Source organism: Piliocolobus tephrosceles, chromosome 9 (genome assembly GCF_002776525.5).
Source record: "Piliocolobus tephrosceles isolate RC106 chromosome 9, ASM277652v3, whole genome shotgun sequence".
Lineage (NCBI taxonomy): Eukaryota > Metazoa > Chordata > Mammalia > Primates > Cercopithecidae > Piliocolobus > Piliocolobus tephrosceles.
The window spans coordinates 130,174,014-130,199,291 of NC_045442.1; the positions used below are offsets into that span (position 1 = coordinate 130,174,014).

Sequence of the window (25,278 nt, forward strand, 5' to 3'; positions counted from 1 at the left end):
CTTTCTCTCCCTGCTTCCCTCCCTCCCTCTCCTTTTTTCTATTTCTGTCTTTCTCTCCCCCTCTCTTCCCCCTCTTTCTTATCCTCCCCTGTCCGTCCCTCTCTCTTTCCTACCCTATGTCCCTCCCTCTCTCTCCTTCCCTCCCTCTTTCTCTCCCTCCCCCCCCCCCCCTTCTCTCCCTCTCCCCCCCCCCCCCTCCCCTCCCTCCATGGAAGGATGTTGTGCATCTTAGCAACAAAGGCTTTGGATTTTCCCCTCCAGTTACTGACAAGAAACCAGAATGAGTTTTGGTGTCAGAAACCTTCCTCAAACAAGGAGCTTTCTCTGGAGAACAGGCTCTGAGCAGCCACGTGCCCCTCAACCTCTGTTCCCTGCTGGGATGTCCTCGGGCCGGGACATCCAGGCAAGTGGGCCCACAGTGGGCAGTGGCCTCGCAGCCTCAGCCAGGAAACCCGTCACTCCTCTCAGAAGCGCAGCACCCGAACCGCCTCTGTTCGTCACATTTTGTCCCGTGGAGCAGTGACAAGACCCAGCAAGATTTCACGGCGACAGAACGCGATGCAGACATTTTTGATTCCTGGTGCAACAGGGTATGAAGAAAACACATACCTAATTTTATCAGAAAAGATATACTGAGTGTCTGTGCATGCTGTGATTTGAAAGAAAATCACTTAATAGAGAAGGGCCTCAGGTCACAAGCCTTTCATCTAAGTGAGGGGGATAAAAAGGCTTCTCAGTACAGTGACAATTACTAATCCTGTGACAGTAATATATGCAACTTTTAAATTTTTTTCTAAACATTTATTTTGTGACTACTCTGTTTCAATGATCCTGGGTAGTGAAAAACAAGATTCTAGCCAGGTGCAGTGGCTCACACCTGTAATCTCAGCACTGTGGGAGGCTGAAGCAGGAGGATCGCTTGAGGCCAGGAGTTCGAGACCAGCCTGGGTCACAGAGTGAGGTGCCCTCCCTCCCCTGCCCACTCCCAGGCCATCTGGAAATGCCCAGCGCAGACAAGGTCAAGTCAACTTAATGCAGGCACACTGACAGTGGTGAACACTGCTTTCTGAGCGATTGGCGAGGTCAGAGTCTTAGGAAAGTTGGTAGCAGACGCAAACACCCCCACTGGGATTGGTAACTCAGAGGGGGCAGCTCCACTGACATGGCCACGACATGCCTTCTGCCACCACACAGCCCCTGACCTGCCACAGTGCCAGGCATGAAGCCTCTGCCCAGCCAGGCCTCGGGGTCCTCTCTAGGGAAACACAGCCTCCTTCTCCTCTCCTGGCTTCCTCCAGGCCCTCTAGACACCAGACCAAAATCTAATGGAACCCACACACCATGCACTCCGCAGGGCTCAGCTCAGCTTCCTCCAGGACACCACGGGAGCCACCTGGTTGCATGTTTGTCCAAATTTAAAACTTCACCCGGCCGAGGTGGGCTATTTGTGGCTTCCGCTGAGACGCTTACTTTTCGCAGGATTTTCGTGGCGCTCTGGGACCTGGTGGGGCCCTCACTCCATGCAGTTGCTTTCACTCCACCAGGGGCGTTGGGTATGTAAATAAACAAAATAAAAATATTGCAGGATTGTGCAGGGAACACAGCGTCACAAAGGTGCTGGTGGTTTTGCTGTGAGGAGGAAGCACGGACCAGAGGACTGCGTTTTCTGCACACACTGAGCTGTGAGGGAGCTCCGACTCCACCCCTCTGGGAGCCCGCAGGATGCTCAGCAGTGGCACCCAGCCTGCCTCAGGGACCCAGGTGCATTGGGAACCACTTGGCAATTTTCATCCACTGATTTCTCTTCTCCAGATCCTGCTTTCAGGACACGGAAAGACTCAGGGGCAAAGGGGCAAAGTCATGGGACAAAGGGGTCTGAGGGCCCCACCTCTGCATCATTGGAAGCCCGTGTGACGTCAGCCTCCCTGGTGATTTTGCAGGAGAGGGGTTGGCATTCCTTAGATGCTCACGTAAAGGCTTTTCTTGAATTTAACAGAAGGTAGGAAGTAAATATTACTTTCTTTATGGAACAACTACTTTTTCTAAGGGAATCTTTTTCTCTAGATGGCCTGAAATGAGTCTTCTGGTTTTTATCTTTTTGAATCCAGATGAATGCAAATAACCATGAATCAGCCCCAAACGGAGGACCTCATCTGTTAACACCCTCTTGTCAGCACACAAATGAGAATTTAAAGATCCTAATTAAACCCAGGCTCAAAATATCTTCCTGAGTAGACCAGAAAGCACCAGTTTCACAAAAACAGAAATATGCATCTTCCCAATGTGGTTTTTAGTTTATTTTCTGTGTTTTAATGGTATTCAAATTTGAAGTTGATTGCTAAAACAGTTAACTACCGTTAATGTGCGTAAACAGATTTGTGGATATTTAACGATTTAGGAAACTGTGGACAACTACTTTACATAATCAACAGGTAGACCAACAGATATCAGCACGCACAACCCTCAACCCTCAGTTGTTCAAGGCTGAATGTGGGATCTCTTATCTCAGGCTTGTTTGAAATCCTCAATTAGTGAAAAGCCCTTGGAAGGCACCTTCAACATCATGATCAGGAGCCCACATTTTGGAGCTAGAATTTAAACATAGGGATTTGATTCCAAGCCTCCCACCAACTGCCTGAGCCTGTGTCAGAGAGCCAGCCCACCTCTCTGTGCTGATTGTCTCATCGTGCAGTGGGGGTGTGGATACCTGGTCCTGCGGACCCCAGCATCTGGCTTCAGCATCAGTGTCCTTCCGCCGACCAGGAGGGAGGCACTTCTCCACTCTGCTGCAGGCGTGGGTCACCTGTGAGTCCCTGTCCCTGCAGGCCTCCACTCTCTGCTGGAGGTGCCTGTGAGTTGGACAGTGGCTGGGGCTGATTCATAAAATAAACAGCAACATGCAGAGGACAGAATCCACTTGTCAGACACGGGGGAAAAGGTAGTCAGCTCCCGACCTTGCACAGCCTCAGGCACCAAGAGAGACTCAGCCTTGTAGGACTCAGTCCCTGCTTCTGCTCTATGCAGATCCTTCATTTTAAAGCCGTATTTTCTTCATTTTCCCTAGATGGATTCTTTACTGTAACTAATTATGTTGGATTAAAACATGCTAACAACACAAGACTGAAATGCCTCAATGTCTGTAACCCTGGAGGTTAAAGCTGTGCCCAGCCACCAGCATATGCTGTGCCTGCTCTAATGCATCTCCTTGCATGCGTGGGAGGGCCTTCCTGCAGCAGGCCAGAGGCTCTTGTTAGGCAAACGCACACCTGCCCTTCCCTGGTGTGGAGCTGGAGGGGTCTGGCCTGCTCCTGCGTGCTGGCTGTGGCACACCCACCGCGGAGTGAGGGTCGGGCGGTCCTCCCAGGGGCTGGATCCTGTGGGCTCTCTTGTCACCCAGCAGCAATGCATGGGGTGAGGCCTGCGTAGACCAAAGGGAGAGGCAGAGAGAAGGGGTCCTGGACACTGAGCCAGCGAGAGGAAGCAGGAGGTGGGCAGTGGGAGGCCCAGGTCTGGTTTTCCACCTCAGGAAGTGGGATGGGTCTGCCCGTCAGGAGCACCCTGGTCTGTCCTACCCAGCAGCCCTGGCAGACTGGGGCTTCCTGAGGGTGCCGTGGGCAGAGGCTTCCCCCTGAAGGCCTCCCACTCACTCTTCAGGTCCCCAACATGAACCCAAAAGTATCTGATACAAGCCTTAACCAATTTAGAAAGTTTATTTTGCCGAGGTTAAGGACGCACCTGTGACGCAGCCTCAGGACGTCCTGATGCCACGTGCCCAGCGTGGCTGGTGCATAGCTTGGTTTTATACATTTTAGAGAGAATTGAGGCATCATTTGATGTGTGTAGGATCGACATTGGTTCAGTCTGGAAAGACGGGACAACTCAAAGCAGCGGCTTCCAGATCATAACATCTTTCTGATTGGCAATTGGTTGAAAGAGTTACGATCAGTAGAAAGGAAGGTCTGGGTTAGGATAAGGGGTGTGGAGACCCGGGTTTGACCATGCAGATCTCCGGGTAGCAGGCTTTGGAGGGAACAGATGGTCACTGTTTCTCATCGGACTCAGGTCTGTGTTGATGTTAAGGCTGGTTGGCTTTTCCTGAATTCCACAATGGAGGGAGGTATCATGAGGCATGTCCGACCCCCTCTTCCATCATGCCTGAACCAGTTTTTCAGGTTAACTCTGGAATGCCCTTGGCTGAGAGGAGGGGTCCATTTGGATGGTTGGGGGGCCTTAGAATTTTACTTTTGGCTTACACTAGTGTTTAGACAACCGCATTACATGTCAGAGTGCCTCGGCATCCTCTGTCAGAAACCCCTATTCAGGGAGTGGGGAAGGGGCTTAGGACCCGCAAAAGCACCCTGTGGTCTTGATGCAGGTGGCTGCCTGCCTGCTCCAGGAGGTCAGGGGTCTTTGCTCCCCTAAGCTCCTATCCCAATTTGTCTAAGAGGGAGCATTTGCCATGGCAGGCCTCCTACCTACAGGCTCATCTCATCTGAGGGTGGGAGCTGCGACCAAGGCCCCTCCTCTCTCTTCTCAGTGTCTCGGAGGCAGCACGCATTGTGGGCCCTCATGGAACTAGTGTGACTCCCAGACCCACAACTTACTATCTGTGTGCTAGGCAAGGAATTTTATTTTCTTCAGCCTTGGCTTGTTCATCTGTAAAACAGGATAATAATCGTACCTGCCTCTTAGGATTACAATGTAGATGAACAGAAATGACACTCGCTGTTACTTAGAAGAGCACCTGGTATGCAGTCAGCCCTTGAGAAATGTCAGCTGCCATTTATCACATGATGTTTTGTGTTTCCTGTTTCGTATTCCAGGCTGCTTTGTGTAGAGGACCTTGTCTTATTTCGCCCTGTATTTCATCAGTGCCTTGCACAATAAATTCTGATTGATTCTTTTCCCTGGGGAACAGGGATGGGGGTGAAATAAAAGCAGAAATGCTTGAGAACTGGTGTCTGTGATGTTCTGGGCATGGCTGAGCCTGTCTGTGGTCAGGGATCTGACAGACTCCCCCTCAGCTCCTTTCCGGCTTCCCTTTGGGGCAGAGCTTCAGAGACAGCAGTGCACGAGCCGACCCGGAGGCAAGTGCTTTGGGATGGGGGCACACGGTGCACACTCAGTGGGTGTTGCAATTGCAGTGAGGAGTGAGACTGAGTCCTTGTCCTCGGGCATCCATTCTGACAAGGAAAATGTTTGTGTCAACAGTCACAAAATAACACACCCAAGCTGTGAAATCAGAGAGGAAGGAATGCTTAGATCAGAAAACAATGCTCAGAGGGCCACACAGCCAACGGCATAACTCCAAAGCACACTGACTTAACCTTTGAATGTGCTGTTGCCTCAGACGCTAGCTTCCAATTTAAACAGAAATAAAGGTACATGTAATTAAAGAGTGAGCTGGCATTTTCACTGATGAGCATTTCCTCACCAAAAATAGACTGATGATTTCACTAAAAGTGACTAAATGGCACAACTGATATATGTGTAACTTCCTCCTAAGGTTGGCTTTGGGTCCAAAGTCTACCCAGCATCTATGTGCATGGCTGTAGAACTCTCATGGAAATGGAGAGGAGAAAGGCGGTTACCAGGGGCTAGGATGTCCATCAGAGGGTGCAAGGTTTCAGGTAGACAGGAGGGACAGGTTCTGGGGATCTGTCACACAGCACGATGACCATAGTTAATGATAATGTATCATGTATTTCAGGACAGCCAAAAAAGGACTGTAAATGCTCTCACTACAGTAAGTCTTTGAGGTGGTGGATATGTCAGCCTGATACAATCATCCCACAATGTGTATATGTATCAAGACATCACATTGCACCCCGTACATATATACAATTATGATTTGTGAATTAAAAATAAAACTCTAGGCTGGGCGCGGTGGCTCAAGCCTGTAATCCCAGCACTTTGGGAGGCCGAGACAGGCAGATCACGAGGTCAGAAGATCGAGACCATCCTGGCGAACATGGTGAAACCCCGTCTCTACTAAAAAAAATACAAAAAACTAGCTGGGCGAGGTGGCGAGCGCCTGTAGTCCCAGCTACTAGGGAGGCTGAGGCAGGAGAATGGCATAAACCCGGGAGGCTGAGGCAGGAGAATGGCATAAACCCGGGAGGCGGAGCTTGCAGTGAGCTGAGATCCGGCCACTGCACTCCAGCCTGGGCGACAAAGCCAGACTCCGTCTCAAAAAATAAAATAAAATAAAATAAAATAAAATAAAACTCTAAAAGGCTAACTATGTAGCTTTGATTTCCTTATGATTCACCTCATTATTCGGGTTCTTTTAAAGGGACCACCCTGTGAGCACAGTTGTAGGGGACAGGCCTCACCAGCAGCAGCAAAGTCAGAGAGTTAGCCAAGACAGACAGAGGCTGACTTCAAGAGAGTCACAGGAAAGGTCACCCCAACATACGCCCCCTCAAAACTGCATGTGCCTGCATACTTAATTATATCAAAATGTACCCTTTAAACAGGTTACTACTGAGAACACTTTAATTTCAGGGATGAGGCACATGGGGGAGAGTTATTTCTGTATTTTTTCTAAAAAAAAATTATGTTTGCACACAGTTGGATGATAATGGCAATAACAACAGCAGCTGGTATTTGAGTGCCAGACACTGAGCTTAATAGTGCGGGGCACCAGGCTAAGCACCTCCATCCACTGTCATCCAACCTCATAACACCGCTATGACACCAGCACTGTTTCTCTGAAAAGACGAGTGCAGGATACTGCAGGAGTACATCTCTGTGCCAAGACGCAGAGCCTTGGCCTTGAGGGGTGATTATTATGATGCCTCTTGCAGAGGAGGAACCCATGGCTCAGAGACCCCAGTTGCCCCGTGGTGGTGGTGCAGCTGGGGAAGGTGGTGGCAGAACTCAACTCCAGTTCTTCTGATCCCAAGTTTAGAGCTTTTCCCACCATACAATGGCTACAATAAGGGATTTTCCTTTTCATGCCTTCATTCAAATTTGCCATCCGCCTTTAGGTAATTTGAGATTTAGAATAATTGAATAGTCAGATAATTTGAACTATTTGGTTGGACATCGGTTTTTACCAGTCCCTGATTTTGAAATGAATGATGCTTTATTGTAATTGTCAGAAAACAGGGCTCATTCCATGACATAGAGGCTGCCTCTTCCACAGAAACACAAAGGGATATGAAGGTGGAAGTCAGGGAAGATCATCTTCCATTTTCTCTGATTATCCTGGAGGCTTTGGTTTGTGTCTGGCTGGACTTTCCTGGCAGTGTTTCTCCTACTTCCCGAGTCTAGACAGGGTGGGTTGTTTGAAAGGGGGCTCCGAGGTGTGTCCCACCTCCACGTGGACTCTGGCCCTGCCTCCCTCTGCCATCTGCACTCCCAAGCCCCCTCTCTCCAGTGAGACGCCACCTGCCCCCACTGCCACACTACCCACTGCCAAGCAAAGTTCAAAGGGGAAAGGAACCTGGGGACTCGGGGCATTGGTCCTGGATTCCATGTTGCCCCACACACATGCAAATCTAACCTTTCTGATTTTTCAGCGGAATAAACCCGAAGACAGGATTTCAACAGGAAAATATTTACTAGAGGCTTTCTCCTTTATAATCTATGGATTTTAGTATCCCGCCACTTTGGCTGAATGTCAGTTTTACCCCGAGGATTACCGCTGCAAATTTGAGCACATTTTATTTATTCATGCCATTCAAAATATTAGTGTTGGAAATGAGTAAAGTTTGAGTTTTGCAATGTTCCCATTTAAAGTTCATTTTCCAACGTGAATGATGCTGGTAATTTGCCGTGGTAATCAGAGCCAATAGGCAAAATATGGGCAACAAAAAGTGGAAGCTAATGGAGCAGCCTTTTGCTTTGCTTTTCTGTTAAGCACAGGAATGCACAGCTCATCAAATATGCGGTCGACTCCTCACTTAACTCTGGAGCTGGAAGCACCTGGTTGTCACTATCATGTAATGAGAAACCACACACCCTCTCCTCTGACCATTGCTGGTCCAGTGTGCAGCCAGTGCCCATTTGTGCATTCATAGCTTCAAGGCATCTCAGACCTCTGCTCTGAGGGCTCCAGGAAAAGTCTCAGGACATCACCAGGTATTCTCCAGAACCCCCACCCACCCAGTCCCACCTACCACCATTGTCCCTGTGAGAAGCCAAGCTGCTTTTTAAGGGTTCACAGGAGGGGCTCGTTTCCCCACGGTGTGAGCTCTTTCCTGGGAGGCATGAATGACTCGTGGAAGACACATTAACCCTGCGCCACTGCCAAGAGACCCTTCAGCAGGCATTTTCTAAATGGCTAAATCACCAACAATAACAGGTACAGCCGGATGTCTCTTTTTTTCCTATGTAAAAAAGAGTTTATGCTGCAGATGACTCTTCTGTTGCAGGCTTTTTTGAACAGGTTTTAGAGTCTCTCTGTGCAGGGCTTTCTATATTGCAAAGCACCATCTCACCTGCCCCCAGTCCAGCCTCTCTCGGCTGCTCCCCAGCTGCTCACCTATCTTCTGCAGGAGCTGGGGCATCTGGACTGCAGCCTATGCCTTCGTGACATTGTCTGTAGGGGAGTCACCGCTGGGACTCTCACTGTGCCTCCCCTCAAGGACTGAAAGTGGACCAGACCATGAGAGTCTCTAAGGCCCATCTCCCCCTCCCACTTAAGGACTGGAGTTGGACACCACAGATGTGCTGAGTTCTTTATCTCCAGGATTTACAGTGTATGGTTGGATTTGTTTTCTGAGACCTTCTGGGAATCCGCCTCAAAAGAGCATCAGGTAGTGTCCATGAAGATAGGCTGCCGCAGCTCAGATTCAGACCTGAAACAACCCCATTTCTGCCTCAACTACTTGCTTGCTTTAGACCTTTGGCCGAGCTACTAAATCTCCCTAAACCTCTTTTGCTGCTGTTATAAAATGGGACAGTTCTTCACACAGTTGTTGGGTGGATTAAATAATGTGTTAACAGTTCCCAGCAGGGATCTCAGTCAAGAGCCATGCAGGGTGCTGCCCGTGCTGTGGGTGGAGGCAGCCATTGGTAGCAACAGCTATAGTGCAACAGTTTGACCTTCCTAGCCCTGAGAGCATCCTCATAATCCAGCTTACATCGAGGGTGCTTGAAGCAAAGCAAAACAACAAACTGCTGACCCTACCATGGCTGAGATGTGCCCTCGGTGCCAGGCCCTGGATCACTGTCCTCACCAGGACATGTGGCCCCTCACACAGCTGCAGACCCAGCCCTGTCACCCTGCTGGTCAGGGTCGCTCAAAGGACATCCATGTGCCTGGGTGACGTCTGAACTTCACGCGGGAGCAATCTCTGCCTGTTTCTTGTGCTGATGTATCCCTGGTAGGTGTAATTGTGCTTGACCCTGAGAAGCACAATTCATAAATATTTGATGAATTAACAGATGAACTCCTTGGCCTGGAATCAAGACCCTACACTCTCCTGTAGTGAGTGGCCCTTTCAGTTTAATTTCTCATAACTACGTTGCACAAATTCTTACTCAGGTCAGGCTGATCTACTCTTTGTTCTTATCAGAGAAACAAATGTTTCCACCTCCAAACTGCTTAAGGCTATGGCTTCTCCTACATTTTTATGGTCATTTAATCCCTGATAATTTAGATTATGTGATTCCTTCAAAGATCAGAAAGAAACTCTCTTCCAGGGAGCCTTCCCTGACTACCCCACTCCCAGTGCCTACCCAGAAGTGGCCTCTTCCTCCTGCAAGCATCTGTACAGGTCCAGTGAGCCACATGAAGGACACAGGCCATAGGCTGTCTACACTGGTTATTCTCATGATGGACAACACTCCACCAATAAGCCTCATGAAGGACACAGGCCATTGGCTGTCTACAGAAGTCATTCTCGTGATCCAACACTCCCCTGATGAACCACATGGAGAGCATGTGCCATAGGCTGTCTACACTAGTTATTCTCATGATGGACAACACTCCACCAATGAGCCACCTATAGGACACGTATCCTAAGCTGTGCACACTACCATTAATTCACAGGATTGTTAACAAAGACAGAGATCATGCCGGGCGCGGTGGCTCACGCCTGTAATCCCAGCTCTCAGGGAGGCAGAGGCGGGAGGATAGCTTGAGCCCAGGAGTTCGAGACCTGCCTGGGTAATACAGCGAGACCCCGTTCTCCACAAAAAGGAAAAAAAAAAAAAAAAAGAGATCATTGCAGCCCCTTAACCATAAAGTGGTTTATGAGTATTCATTGAAAAAATGCACCTAAAGCATTTAGAAAGTGTCTGGCAAGTAGCACGATGTCAATGACCTTAGCTAGAACTCCTATTAACCAACAGAAAGTCAGTAGAAACAATAACCACCTATCCACAAGGTCTGTGGTATATTGCACAGGTGTGACATGTACAGGAGAAAGAAAGACAAGCATACGAATTATGCCAGGAAAGACACAGCTTCAAAGTGCTGTAGGACACCAAGGGTTCCCATGCTGGGAAGCCTTTAAAAAGGAGCTGGCATTTGAACTCCATAGAGAAACACAGGTTTGTCTACCTTCTGTGATGCAAGTTCAAGTGGACAGAATTAGGAAGTACATGGTTTTTGAGCAGCCTAGGAGCCTCTGTAGAGCTTCTGATGTAAGCACTGAACTGAAAGATACGGCAGAAAGGTGTGGATTGGTCATAATACACAATGAGATAACTCAGTCCTCCGGGTTATGGGCACCCTCTTCCCTTATTTTAGAAAGGGACCATGCAGTAATACTTGGCCCATGTGCTCAAAACTCTAAATCTGAATGCATTTATCCATCCTAGGAGATGAAATGAACCCCTTGCAGGCCCATGAGCATATTCTGTAATTTGCATGCATAAAACTAATCAGGCACAAGCTTATTTTTGAGCACTTTAGCTGCTTCTCCTGTAAACCAAATGCCAGGTGGGGAAGAAAATCGCATTATTGCAAAGTCTGATTAGTTGGGTTTGCAGTAACCAAAGTTGACTGTATATATTATATCCCAAGTGATTAAAACATTAAAAATCCCTAGTGTTAAAGAAATATGTCTCCCTATATGAATTCTGAGCTGCTATCTAGCTTCTAACACCCTATGTCATCAATGACAATGTCATTTACATACAGTAATTCAACTATGGAAAAACTACATAGAGCTGCAATCATGTATGTGATTTAATTAAAAACCAATCACTTAAAATACCTGTGGCACAGTAGACACAGTTCTGTGGAGAGACCCGGAAAGGGCTTCATTGGGGAAATGGAAGGATGCAGTGCAAAAAAGCAAGATCTGTGTTGAAAGTCATGTTGGTTGTCAGTAAGATGGGTTTGTGTGGACAAACACAGAAATATTTCAGGTCTCTGAGCACCATGTAAACACCAAGGGGTCCCAAAAGGACGGGGAGGGGAAGAAGATCTGCAGTGAGTAAATGGGACCCCAACACAACCCATTCTAACCCCACTTCCTGGAGAAAGAGATTAATTACTCAAGCAGTGAGGTTATCACTGGAGCTGAGCTGTGCCAAGCTATGGGGACCCCAGCCAGGAGGTGAGACTTGCTGAAGCCGTCATGGGAAATCACGCTGGTTAAATATCAAACAGAGAAAATTTAACCAGCTCACTACAAATCTTTCTACATTTTAATTAGTTAACCACCCAAAGTAAGGAAAGTTTTTTTTAATTTTTGCTTTTCTCTTTTTACATTTACCTTTATAAAATGTTGAAAAATATGCTTCATATAAGTGTCAAGCGCCCCTCTATTTAAAACTTAAAGAATAAAGAGAAAAGGATTATAGAGGAGGAGATGAGGTTGGCTTTTTTAAAGGAAAAAAAAAAAGTTCTCATGGAAGTTTCCTGGGCTTAGGAGTGTAGCAAGAGCAGTCACCCAGGAACCTAGTGCCATGTCCTCCCCATGTGACCCTGCAGTTCCTGAGGGGCAGGATGCTGGGGCATTCTGGGGCGACAGTCTCTGTGCACCCCTCGGTGCTACTCCTGAGCCCTGCTGGCACCATGCTGAGAAATCATGCAAATTGTCTTTCACCAAGGCTGGAATTGCATGAGAGCTGGACCTGCATGAAAGCTGGACCAATTCTCGGAAACAAGTGCTGGAGCTATCCAATCCACGTCTTTCCACTGGACCAGGATTGACCAGCACAAAGCATATGAGCGCATGGTGCTTTGCCTGGGCTTCCTATTGCATATCTGAATCCACAAACCACCAATACACAGAAATCTAGCATTCCATAGTTGAGACTGGCTACTTTCATAACAAAAATATTTTCTACTGGCCAGCAGAACAGTGAGGAGGAGCTAATCCCTGAGGCCTGGGGATCCCCCAGCACATGCTCAAGACCTGCCTCTAGGCCTGAAGAGCACCTAAATGGAGATGAGCTCATCATCTGGACCTACCAAACGTGTGGCCTCAGCAATAGACCAGCTCATCGTGGATCCACCACACACGTCAAATCAATCATGAGTTATGGTGCAGAGACTTTTGCTATTTATAAGTTGTAAGACTTTATGCACCATTTGCATAAGTCTTCAATTCGATTGCCACGTTTTCTTTGTCTTTTTCTCATGGATTTCTCTCCTCTTTGACTCAGAGTTAATAATGTTGTTGCCCCAAACAGCCCCAAAGCCAGTGGCACACTATAAATAAGCTGTGCAGTGCTCAGCTTGTAGCTAACTCCTTCACCCTGGCCCCAACCCTCTCGTGGCTCCATCCTGGGGTTCTCTGAATCCAGCTTGTAGGGAGGGAAGAGGGAAACAAGGGATTGAGGAAGAGGAGGAAAAGATCCTCGGAAGTGAACAAGGCGCATCACTTAGGAATTTCAGGATCCACACCTAAAAATGGCAAACACAATTTCCTCCAGCATTCAACAGGCAGCCCTGGTCACACAGCCCTCCTCGATGCTGGAAGCAAGGAGATGTTGTCATGTGTCGAGGAAGGAGAGGGACAGTCCACACCTGCATGTCCACATGTTTCGGATAAAGCCTATGAGGGGCAGAGAGGAAGTGGTGCCTGCCCCTAAGGCATACCCACCAGGCTAATGCATGGCAAGGGTTCAGAAAGGGAGCCGCTCAGGTGACATCGTGTTTTGTTCGATGGAACTAATGTTTGTGTCCCCCGAAATTCATATGTTGAAGCCCTAATTCCCAGTGTGGCCGTATCTGGAGATGGGGCCTCTAAGGAAGTAGTTCAGGTTAAGTGAGGCCATGAGTGGGGCCCTGATCTGATGGGATTAGTGTCCTTGTAAGAGGTGACACCAGAGAGTGAGCTCACTTACTGTGAGCCAAAGAGGTGACGCTGCCACAGACATTCATCTGAGAACATCCTGTCCCTGACCTCCCCCAAATTCATGTCCTTCTTGCATGGCAAATGCACTCATCCCATCCCAACAGCCCCAGAAGTCTTAACTCATTCCAGCGTCAGCGCTAAGCCGTGAAGTCCAGAGCCTCAACAAAACATCACCTGAATCAGGAATGGGTGGGACTCATGGTGCGATTCGCCCACCTTGAAGCTGAGCTCTCCCCTCCAGCTGTGAACCACAGAACCCAAACAAGTTCCATGTTCCCAAAATACAACAGTGAGCCAGGCATGGAGTAGACGTCCCTTTCCAAGAGAGAGAAAGGGGCAACAGGGAAAGGGTGGCAGGGCCCAAGCAAGTCCAAAACCCTAAGGAAGTACTTTGGGCAAAATGAGGTAATGGAGTTGAGGCAGCTGATCCAGTGGATTAGTGTCCTTATTAAAGATGACCCCACGGGCCAGGGATGTGGTGGCTCACACCTGTAATCCCAGCACTTTGGGAGGCCAAGGCAGGAGGATTGCTTGAGCCCAGGAGTTTGAGACCAGCCTGAGCAACATAGTGAGACCCTACCTCTATAAAATATTGAAATATTAGCCACGTATGGTGCCCTGTGCTTGTGGTCCCAACTGCTTGGGAGGCTGAGCTAAGAGGATTACTTGGGCCCAGGAAGTTGAGCCCAGGAGCTGTGCTCACGCCACTGTGCTCCAGCCTGAGCAACAGAGTGAGACTGTGTCTCAAAAACACACAAACAAACAAACAAATGATGCCACGGAGTCTGGTCCTGCTCGGTCTTCATGCATATACAAGGAGAGGTCATGTAGCACATGACAAGATGGCGACACCCACAGGCCAAGAGAAAAGGCCTCAGAAGGAAACTGACCTGGCCAACACCTTGATATTGAACTTCCAGCTTCAGAACTTTAAGAACGTTAATTTCCGTTGCTTAAGCTGCCCAGTCTATGGTATTCTTTTATGGCAGCCCCAGCAGATGAAGACAGTGTGATAAGGTTGGGAAAAAAATGCTGATAATAACTGGTGGGAAAAATAATAACCAACTTTTTTCTGAAATTTTTACTTGTTAGACAATTCATCCCTGAGAGTTGCACTTATCCATATACGCATTCATTCATCCGAGAGGTACACCACTAGTGATGACAGCCGTGATCACTCACGGTGCTATGGCAGGACCATGAAAATGCAAAATGCATCCAAGCCATGCTCCCAGCCACAGATGCAGCACTGTGTGGGAGTCACATCATAAAACATGAACTGTTAGGTAATCATGCAGGAAAAAACGTGAATCGACCCCTACACGAATGTTGCTGGAGTTCTAAAGGCAGTGGATTACAGATGAAGGAGAGGACCTCCAAACAGGGGAGCAGGAAACCTTTTGGGCCTAGGAAGGAGTTTTGGAGACTGAGGCAGGGCAGGACATAATGGATTGAGAAAGAGGCTATGCCATTAAAAAAAAAAGAACGAAATCATGTTCTTTGCAGCTACATGGATGCAGCTGGAGGCCGTCATCCTAAGCGAATTAACAGAAACAGAAAGTCAAATGCCGCATGTTCTCACGAGTGGGAGCTAAACATGGGAGTACTCCCAGACATCAAGATGGGAAGAGCAGACACTGGGGAATACTGGGGGCAGGGAGGGTAGGGGATGAGAAACTACCTACCAAGTACTATGCTCACTACCGGAGTCACTCGTACACCAAACCTCAGCATCACTCAAACCTGCACATGTACCCACTGAACCCAAAATGTAAGTTGAAATTTTAAAAAAGAAAAAAAGGACCGGGTGTGGTGGCTCACCCCTGTAATCCCAGCACTTTTGGGAGGCCAAGGCGGGAGGATCACCTGAGGTCAGGAGTGCTAGACCAACCTGGCCAACACGGCAAAACCCCATCTCTACTAAAAAATACAAAATAAAATAAAATTAGCCAGGCACAGTGGCACGCGCCTGTAGTCCCAGCTACTCAGGAGGCTGAGGCACTAGAATTGCTTCAACCTGGGAGGTGCAGGTTGCAGTGAGCTGAGATTGTGCTACTGAGGTCCAGCCTGGGTGACAGAACTAGACTCTATCTCAAAAAAAAAGAAAAGAGAAAGAAAGAAAGAAACGGGCTGTGGAGTCGGAAATGTATGGACCTGGGGAGAGGAAGTGCCCTGTCCCTGAGGGTGCCATGGCCGCTGCCTGGAGCCGCCCTGCAGGACTGAATGTGCACACGTGAGTGCCGTGGCCTCCCGGTTGGCAGCTGTGCCTCCCACCTCCTCCGGCTGGGATGGGTGGAACCATCTGGCCAGCAATGTCTCCATTCAGCTCTGTCAGTTCAAGGCTGTCTCTACCAGCCAGGGGCCCTTGTCACTCTGGAAGAAGGCTGAGCATTACCGTCCACCTGCATCTGCTGGCCATGCAAGCCCTCTCCAGTGAGTCGAGGCGGCCTTCGTCTGTGGAAATGCTGAGGCCCAAACCAAATGTGATTCATTCCACCCCAGCTGTTCCTCAAACGACCCCACGAGGGAGCAGCCAGGGCTCAGGCTGCTTGGTTCATAGCAGGAGCCTAGGGCAAGGGTGCAGGCCTGCAGGGTGCAGAGAGTGGGTGGCCAGGCTCCACCACGGTCCCCTCTCTGAGGGCTGCTGCCTTTTCAGGGTGCCGGCCGCCTTCGCCCATGTTCTCTCCCGGCCGTGGCTGCTCCAACCTGCACCCAGAGGTAGCGAAGCCTGCGGCCATCCTTGAATTCAGATCCTGCTTTTCCTCAGAGCAATCTGGTCACCAGTTCAGTGCAAGGGTCAAGGTCAAGACAGCTGGGGTAATTCCCGTCTCTGCCACCCCCTGCCGTGTGACTGGTTACGTTGCTTCAGTAGCTAAAAAGGATAATACGGGCACTTTCCTGGGCCTGTAATGCGCCTGCTCAGAATGAGTCCCTGCTGTCACTGTTTGTGTGTCTTCCCATCTCTAAGGGGACAGAGCACTCCCTCGGTTTCCACAGTGAAATCTATTTTTGCACACACTGTTACGACTCATTGGTCTGGGACCACCCTGATGTCCTGTGCTGGAGCCCTCAGGCAGACACAAAGTGACACAGAGAGTCCTCCTGTGCTGGACAAGCTATCACTTCTTAGACATTCGAAACTTCATCCTAAAAAACAAACAGACAAGCAAACAAAAAAACAAAACAAAACAAAAAACAAAGAAACAGCTACACACATCATTTGGAATAACTCCAGAGCACAGCGGGTGCTGGAGTCAGATGCCTGGCACCATAACAGCTGTTTTAGAAGCAGAAGATGTAGTTCTGTCCTTGAATCAACGTTAACACCCATGAATCACCCAGAGTCGGATTCCAGAGTGGGAAACAACAGTGAACCCCGTGGAGCAGATGTGGCCCCCAGGCTGCCATGGCCACCACCCGGGCTGGGGAAGTGTCCCCATGGCTGGAGTCCAGGACGCCTGTGCAGTGAAGCTGATCAGTGCTGCCCTCGTCTGCCCATGTGCCGTGGGGCCGACCAGCGGGAGAGCAGCCTGCGTTCTGTCACCTGAGAAAGGGAAGCTCTCCTATTCTTCCTTCAAGGTTCATCTCAGACATCAGCTTCGGACAAGCCTTTCTAGACCCTCTGCCCAGTGGGGAGCCCTTCAGTGCCCTGTCCCCTCTACGGGGCCGGTGAGGATGAGCACCCCAAGTCAAGGCCCAGCGCCAGCCTCCCCACCTCCCAGACCTGCTGGCGCCTACGAGTCCCGGGCTTGGCAGAGGTCCCACCCGTCACCTGGTCCCAGAGTCAGGGCTGCCCCATCAACCCTGTGCCTGGATGCTTCCCCTGGGAGACGCAGGACGTCCTGGCAGGATGGGACTGGTGGTGCACGCCCTGCAGGAGCCTATGGTGGAGCTGCTGATGTCACCTTCGCCCGCTATCACGGTGCTCAGAAGCTGATTTCTCGAGGCCCGAGGTGATAGCTGAGGCCTCTCAGGGCTCCAGGGCTCTGTGGGCCTCTGTCCCCTGCATCTTCTCCACCCCAGCTCAGAGCTCAGCGTGCAAGGTCGTGGGGGGCACAGGAGGGGCAGGTCGACCTCACAGCCAGGCCTGACCTTTAGAGTAGGCAGTGCCAGCCTTCTAGGTGAGAACCAAGGACTGTCACGAAGGCTCCCGCCTGCCAACCACCTTGTGGATGTCATTCATGGCTACTGTGTGTAATTTGGGCACCAAGGAAGACCAGGTTATCAGAGGGGCCTGGCCCAGTGGCTGGAGCCTGTAATCCCACCGCTTTGGGAGGCTGAGGTGGGAGGATCCTTTGAGCCAAAAGTTCAAGGTTGCAGTGAGCCGTGATGGTGCCGCTGCACTCCAGCCTGGGCGGCAGAGAGAGACCCTGTCTCAAAGAAAAAGAAAAACATTAAGAGTTATGCTCTCCCTTGACAGCGTGCATTGGAAGAGTAAACGAGGGTGCAGCAGGCTGAACATGGCCCCAGAAAGAGACATCCAACCCTGTGACGGTGACTGAGAAAAAGTTCTCTGCAGATATCCTCAAGTTAAGGACTTCGAGATGGCCTCATCCTGGATTGACCAAGTGGGCCCTCAATCCAATGACAGTTGTCCCTACAAGAGGCAGAAGAGCAGACACAGACACAGAGGAAAAGGCCATGTGGGGACAGAGGCGGAGACTGCAGTGATGCGGCCACCGCCCAGGGACGCCGGGAGTCCTGGAACTGGGAGAGGCAGGAAGGAGGCTCCCCAGAGCCACAGGAGGGAGCACGGCCCCTGGACAGCTCAGTCTCAGATTTCTGCCTCCAGAGCTGTGGGAGGATGAATGCCTGCTGTTTAAAGACCCCCAGTTAAGAGTATTTTTCCAGCAGCTCCAGGACACAGCACATGGGGTGTCCAGGACACAGTTTCCCTCTCTGGACCTGATTCCAGACATGAAAGACAGGACAGCCAGGAGCAGCCTGGGCCGGGAGCACCCAGGAAGACTCCAGGTGCACAGCAGTCCCTGAAAGGTCGGGGTCCCGTCTCCCTCTCAGGCCAGCATTGCGCCCCTCAGGGGAAGCCTAGCTCATCTGCCGTCTGTCCTATGTGGGGCTACCGTATTGATTCACGGCACAGTGGGAAAAGGAACTGACATCACCTACGGGCTACAGCGGCTCGGGGCCCTCAAACCCCGGGGTGAGCAGAGGAGACTGCGCCGGGCCCTGCACATCTGCCCTTTACTACAGAAGAATTAAGAGGGAGAGGGGCTAGGTTGTTTTGTGGCAGGTTTTTCGCTTCTGGCAGGCAGGGCTGTTTTCACACAAACACGTTTTATTGCCTACAAGTGGGATTTTTAAACACTGCCTATCTTTCTTATCGTTACTAATCAGAGAGCTGTCCTCATCAGCAGCAATGCCTGCACAGCATCAGCGTCCGCACAGGCCTGGTGGGAATGTGGAAACCGGGCCCAAAGACTGCACAGTATCAACCGCACATGCCTGGTGGAAACGCGGAAACCCGATCCATCAGAAAAAGGGACTGTTTCCTGCCTCATGGATGAGACGATGAATTGATTTGGCTGCTCAGAGGCTCGGGCAATGCCTGTGGTGACTGGGGGAGACGATGATAATGATAAAAATAGTAAGAGTAACAGTCACAGCCGTCATCTCTGAGCACTTCCTACCAAGTGTGGGGCACTGCACTGAGCACTTAAGATGCCGTACTACATTTAATCCTTACAAAAACACCGTAAGGTGGAAATGAAGACGATTCGCTTGTAAATTAGGAAAATAGGCTCTGAGGTGTTAATGACTCACCCAGGCCGCTGAGTGGCAGAACTGAGGGTCCAATCAGGTTTCCCTACTCCAAGGCCTGCAACAGCTATGCCAGCCAAACTGCCACCAATGAGAAGCTTGGGGCCCCACCTCAAGGAAAAGGCAGTGCTGCAGCCTTGGGCCCAGAGGAGCCAGGGAAAGGGTGGCCACAGAGCCACACTCTGGCTGCCACATGCTACTGTGTGTGCTGCCTTTCCAGAGACCAGGAGTCGCCTTATCACTCATCAAATTATGTTAAGGGGCGTGCAGGGGCACACGTGTATGTGTCTGTGTACATGTGTGTGCACATACGCACATGTGCCTGTGTGTGCATGTGTGTGCATATTCATGTGTGCATGTGTGCCCTAGGTGCGTCGTGTGTTGCATGTGAATGTGTGCATCTGGTGCATGTGCAGGAAGGTGAGAAGAGGTTGTGGAGTGAGCCACAGCGCCAGCCATTTAGCCAGGAGAGCAGCCTGAGACTGCCGGCTGTGTAGACACTGGCTCTGGAAGACTCAGAAGACTGGTGGCCCATCATCCCTGTAAAAATCCCCTCCTCCTCCAGCCACTACTCTGAGAGGCAGGGAGAGGGAAGTAGACACTGTTTCCATGGGGAGGTCGGCAGAGCTCAGGGTTTCTGCTGAGAGCAACGCTGAGGTTAACCACTCATAAGCCACTCAATATGATTCTGAGTTTTGGGGGCACAGCCAGAGAGAGGCCACGTGTGGCCAGGGGGAGACAAGGCTGTGAGAAGGGGAGGAGAGCAGGCTCACATGTGGCCACATGGGGATGAGGCTGAGGATGGGGAGGACAGTGCCCATCATCCTTTGCGGCACCTGCTCAGCCCAACGTGGAGGCCTGTGCTTGTGTCTTTCAGGAATTCGCAGACTCCATATCCCAGCTGGTCACACAGAAGTTCCGCGAGGTGACGATGGACCTCACGCCCATGCATGCCCGCCACAAAGCTCTGGCAGGAATCGTCATGACCAAAGGTAGCCACCTCTTCTTTTCCTGTGGGCATTTTCATCTCTAAAGAAAGGAGCATTAGCATCTACCTGATCTTGGAAGCCAAAAGGCTCTCTCTTCCACACCAAGCTGTGACAAAGAAAGACAAAATATTATAGGATACACAGAGATCAGTGACCAGAGCGTATTAGCGGGAAAAGCCATCCTGACCATGGTGCTGTGATTAGGCTGCCAGGGCCCAGCTCTGCACAAACATCCCCCATCTCTGGGGGGCCTGGCCAGTCCCTTCCGGAAAACCCAAGTCTCCTGAGAGTCCTGAGTCCCTCTCGTTGGGGTGTAACTGACCCCGGAACGCTCTCGTTTCTGCCAAGATTCCCCATCCCAAACACCCAGGGAGGGAATTCCACTCTAAGAAACACAGGTGACCCAGCCGCGAGGGGCATGCTGAGAGCCAAGGAGGCGGCCTCTCCAGTCAGCCAGGATGGGGGAAAATGAATAAGGGTTAAATTTGATGAGTCAGCACTGTGGAAACAACAAGCCACCAACCCATTAATAACAAGCCAGCGGGTTATTTGAATTCAACCATTTCCATTTCCAAAGCTTTTCATAACTGTGTAATGACCTCCTCCTCACACTCATTACACTCACACACTTGAGAGTCGTTACTGTAAAATAGTAACTGACTTTTGGATTAAGTTTCACATACACGCTTGCTCTGCATGTGCCGGCAAAATCTAAGGCGGAAAAAGACCATCGACCTGACATACAAACATATTTATATTAAAAAATAAAGGACCAGATGACTGGCATGGTTCTCAGCCATGCTGGGCCGGCAGGGTCCTCTCCAATCTTGCTGGGTGTGGGAATATTGGAACCCAGCACCCAGTGCCATGTCTTGGCTGTGTAATCTTCCCAGTGTGGGCCTCCTGGTAAAATGAAAATGAAACTGCTTCCTCACAATGTAACTGGGTGAGATCTAGAATATGAGATGCTTTGAAAGGTAAAGTTGTTTTATAAATAGATCATGCAATATATAAATATACCAGCCCCGCCCTGACCACCAGCACCTGCCCCACCTTTCAGACACAGATGACACCTGCCTCTTTGTGGAATTAGGAATGTTCTAAATTGAGGGCTAAGAGTTCACCTCCACCAAGCTCATCCCTGCTGGAGGTGTCCATTCCTTCATCCTCCAGCTGGCAGCCATCAGCTGGGCACCGCCATACACTGGGCACTGCTCTGTAGGCCCACGGGGCGCACAGCCCCCACTCAGGGTACAGCAGTCTCACTAAGGGAGCAGTGAGTTTGGCAAGCCAAAAGCATCATCCTAGCACAGAATCCAGCCCCACCTGCACAGAGCTCTGTGACCCATGGCCAGCCACTGAGCCTTGCTGGGACTCTGTTCTCTCACCTTTAAAACAGGGGTAACAGCAACACCTACCTGATCAGGTTATTTTGAAGGCTACATGTGTTCATGTATTTCTAGCTCTTAGAAAGTTACCTAGCCCATAGCAAGTACCATGTAAGTGTTAGTTAATTATTGGTAGTGGCACTGTTTTATTTACAAATTATTTAGTCAGTGCCTGGCATACAAAGTTCTGGGGAAACAGCAGAGAACAAGAGACCAAACGCTTACCCTTGTGGCTCTTATATTCCAGTGGGGAATGGTTCATAAAGAATGATTTAAATCCAATATAACAGAACTACAAAAGAATTACGTACACACAGAGTTGTTGGTCCATATAAACAAAACTTTGGTAAATTTTAAAATGCGAGTGTTACACAGATTTCTGCTACAGATTTCTGAATAACTCAGTTTAAATTAGTGTCCTGGTCTGGAAGGAAAGGAGGGAGGGTTGGGGGAGGGAGTAGAAGGGGGAGGGGAGGTGGAGGGGAGGGGAACCAGCCACTCTGGCTTCCTTATTGTGCGATGCACTTCCAGCCCCAGAGGCATAAGTCAGTATGACTTGGAAAGTAATTTTTTTAGCATTTCTCGGCTCCAGAACTGTGATTGTCCAATATCTTTCCATCTTTCTGGGAAACAAATCTGGCAAGTTTTGGAAGCTACTCTCAAACTTCATGTGGAAAATAGTAATGTTTTACAGAGGCTTGTGGGGAAATGATACTTCTGAGTTGCCAGTGAATACAATGCTTTATGTGTAGGCAATTTATCTACATGAATTAAACTTATTATATGAAAATGAGGCTTCACAAGGTAAAGCTTCACTAATTAGTGACTTCTGAATGCTGAAGAATAACTTGCTGAAATTTACTTTCCTATTGTAAGGAGATAAACATTGATTTTAAAAAATTAGAAATGTGCAAAATTACTAATACAAACATTTTTAGATACTCATTTACTTAAAGTTGATGTGCCATTTCATCTTAATTCTAGTTCAGTTATTCAAGCAAATGCCTAAGAAATTCTCAGAGTAATGTGTCTTGTTCTAGTTGCTGTATATGTCACAATGTTTTAAAATTAAACTTATTTTGAAATAAAACACAATTTGATTTGCCACTCCAGTGGATGGGATGCCAACTCACATTAATTAGCTCCTGAAAGTTCTGTTTATGAATCAGAGACCATTTCTTTGCCATTATGAGAAATATAATCAGAGAAATATATACTTATGAACAGAAGTTTTTATTTTTATCGAATTAATGCAGTCATATGGTAGAGATTCTAAAGAACTTCTGAATGAAAAGCCATATTCTCCCACTCCACCCCTCACTCCCCTTCACTCTCAGAAGCCACCTCTAATCATTTTAAATTTTGTTCTTGTGACTCTAAGTACTGTACTGCTTCTATATTTCTAGATTTTCAGTTCTAGATAACATCTATTGACTCATGCTATTAACATTTGATACTTTTTCATTTTCCATTATTGTTTGTAATGCACAATTATAGATAATAAACCTTTATTTCTTATTGCATCAAATTTAGAAGGTGTGGCTTCACTCACCTTGGGAGAGGCTGTGCGTTGAGGGTGGCAGCCCTCAGCCCCTTCCCCACTAGCCAGCCTCTCCCAATTACACGTTACATCTTTACACCATCATCACTGGTATTTATATCCTTTCTTATGCCCATAATTAAGCCTTCTCTATTTTGTCTTTTGAGTGATTATAAGAGCTGAACAGCATCTATCTGATGAGAGTATTGTAGATATTCCCACCACAGAGCGAAGCAGAACCACGTTCAACCTTCCCAGGACAGTTCCGCGCAAAAGGGAGCCTGGCTGCCTGGTGTCAGGACACACAGAGGCTCTGCCTCCACCCCCAGCTCCAAGTCGTGTTGTGTTTAAGTTTGATTCATGTGTGTTGCTAGACTTGCTTATATCGCTTTTGAAATATTGTGCATTTTTTTTTTTCTGGAATGTCTTTTTTCTTACTGAAAAAGAAGAGAGAGGAAGATTGTGCCTTTACCATACGTGCTAAGTCACAAGGCCTCTAGGGAAGCATCTTGCAGAGGGTACCTGCCTCTCTCCCGGAGAACTCCCCAGCCAGGCCCACGAGGCACATGCTCTGCAGACCCCGCGTCCTGCTCTTCCAGTGGGACACCGTCTCTGAGATCATTGTCTTCTCCCCTGCTTTGTCTCCCCTCATACAGAGCTTCCTCAAGAAGCATCATCTACAATGGGAGATTAACTTTGTGAATATTCCCACATCTCAAAATGCCTTGATTTGCTTCGCATCCATCTCAATAGGTTCCCAGGTGGGGAATTCTAAGCTTTCAATTATTTTCCCTCGGTGTTTTGAAGGAATGTTTCCATTATCTTTTATCCAATATTTCTGACCTGCCTCATATTTTCTCTGCAGTGACCAGCACCCATCCCTACCCGGGAGGGGGAAAGGTCTTTTTTTTAACTTGGATTTAAGAGTATGTTTAGGTATGAGCCATTCACCTTTCTTGACATATTTAAGCTATTTGTATATTTCCATGTCATTTGTGTTACGAATTCCTTCATTTACACACATTTATGTTAAATTTTCAATACTCTGTATTAATCTTTTGCTTTTACTTTTTAAATTTTAGTCTCTTCATTCTTTTACTTGATGTTTTTGGAGATTTCTTAAATTTATCCTACAGCTCATCAACTGCCTTTCCCTCCTAATTTTTGCAACCTATTTTCATTATTTGAATCTTTCTTTTTTTTTTTTTTTCTGTATTTTTTAGTAGAGACGGGGTTTCACCCTGTTAGCCAGGATGATCTGGATCTCCTGACCTCGTGATCTGCCCGTCTGGGCCTCCCAAAGTGCTGGGATTACAGGCTTGAGCCACTGCGAGTCTTTCACTTATCCTCCATTCTCCCTTTTTCGAGGGAGCCTCTCGTTCTGTAGCTGTAACTTCTGTTCAGCTCCTCTGAGGAGACGCCCTGGCCCGTGTCCTCCAGGCCAGGGGTAGTGGCTTTCTGTTTCGCGTGGTCTTTCCCCCATGTCCTGCTCATGGCTCGCATCTGAATACACACACTTGTGAACGAGACGTTAGATTGGTATCGTAGGCGCTGGCCTGGTGTCTTCTGCGGTGGTGGCCAGCTGGTCCTTCTCCCACAGGCTCCCGCCCAGATGGGAAGGTGGCGCAGGGCCCATTTCCATCAGCTCAGGTCTCCTTAGGATTCCCGGCAGGCGCCCCCACCCCCGCCAGCGCCAATGAGATGGGGTCCCAGCCGGCCCTGGACCCTTCTCAGGTGGTCCTTCCCTCCCTGTAGCGTGAGACTCCATCTTTCATGCTGAACAAGTGCTTCCACCCTCAGACATTCTCCCCAGGGAGCAGGACGCTTGGCCAACTGCCGCAGCCATTTATTAAAAATAATCCAGGGAGCCTTATGCCAGGAGCACACGCACTGCTGCCCCCGGACCCGTAGGCACCGAACCTGGGCCCTCCCAGGCCTGACCTTGAAGGCAGCTGCTCTCTCTGCCAGTGGGAAGCTTTGTTCTCTTTCTCTCAACTCCTTCTCTGCTCCCACTCACACGCCATCTTCTCAGAGGGCGTGGACTGTGTCTTCCGAGGGAGCTTGGACACTGCTCAGGCCCTCTCCTGGGAGGGCGTGGGCCCTTGCTCAGGTCTTCCGGAGGAGCCTCGCCATGCACAGGCCGTCTCCCTGTGGGGCGTGGACCTGACTGAGGCCGTCTCCCGGGAAGCTGTGGACCCCGCTCAGGCCGTCTTCCAGGAGGGCGTGGGCCCCCGTCTCAGGCCGTCTTCCAGGGGAGCGGGGGCCTCGCTCAGGCCGTCTTCCGGGGAAGCGGGGGCCTCGCTCAGGCCGTCTTC

The 25,278-nt window shown here is 49.3% G+C and overlaps 1 protein-coding gene across 1 annotated transcript in view; it reads left to right on the forward strand.

Moving 5' to 3' along the window:
- The window catches only part of ADARB2 (adenosine deaminase RNA specific B2 (inactive)), a 496,470-nt gene that overhangs the window by 408,250 nt on the left and 62,942 nt on the right, over window positions 1-25,278 (forward strand). The window contains exon 4 of the mRNA XM_023192468.1: window positions 19,924-20,038. Within this exon, the coding sequence (XP_023048236.1) occupies window positions 19,924-20,038 (115 nt within the window). The remainder of the gene's footprint in view (window positions 1-19,923; window positions 20,039-25,278) is intronic.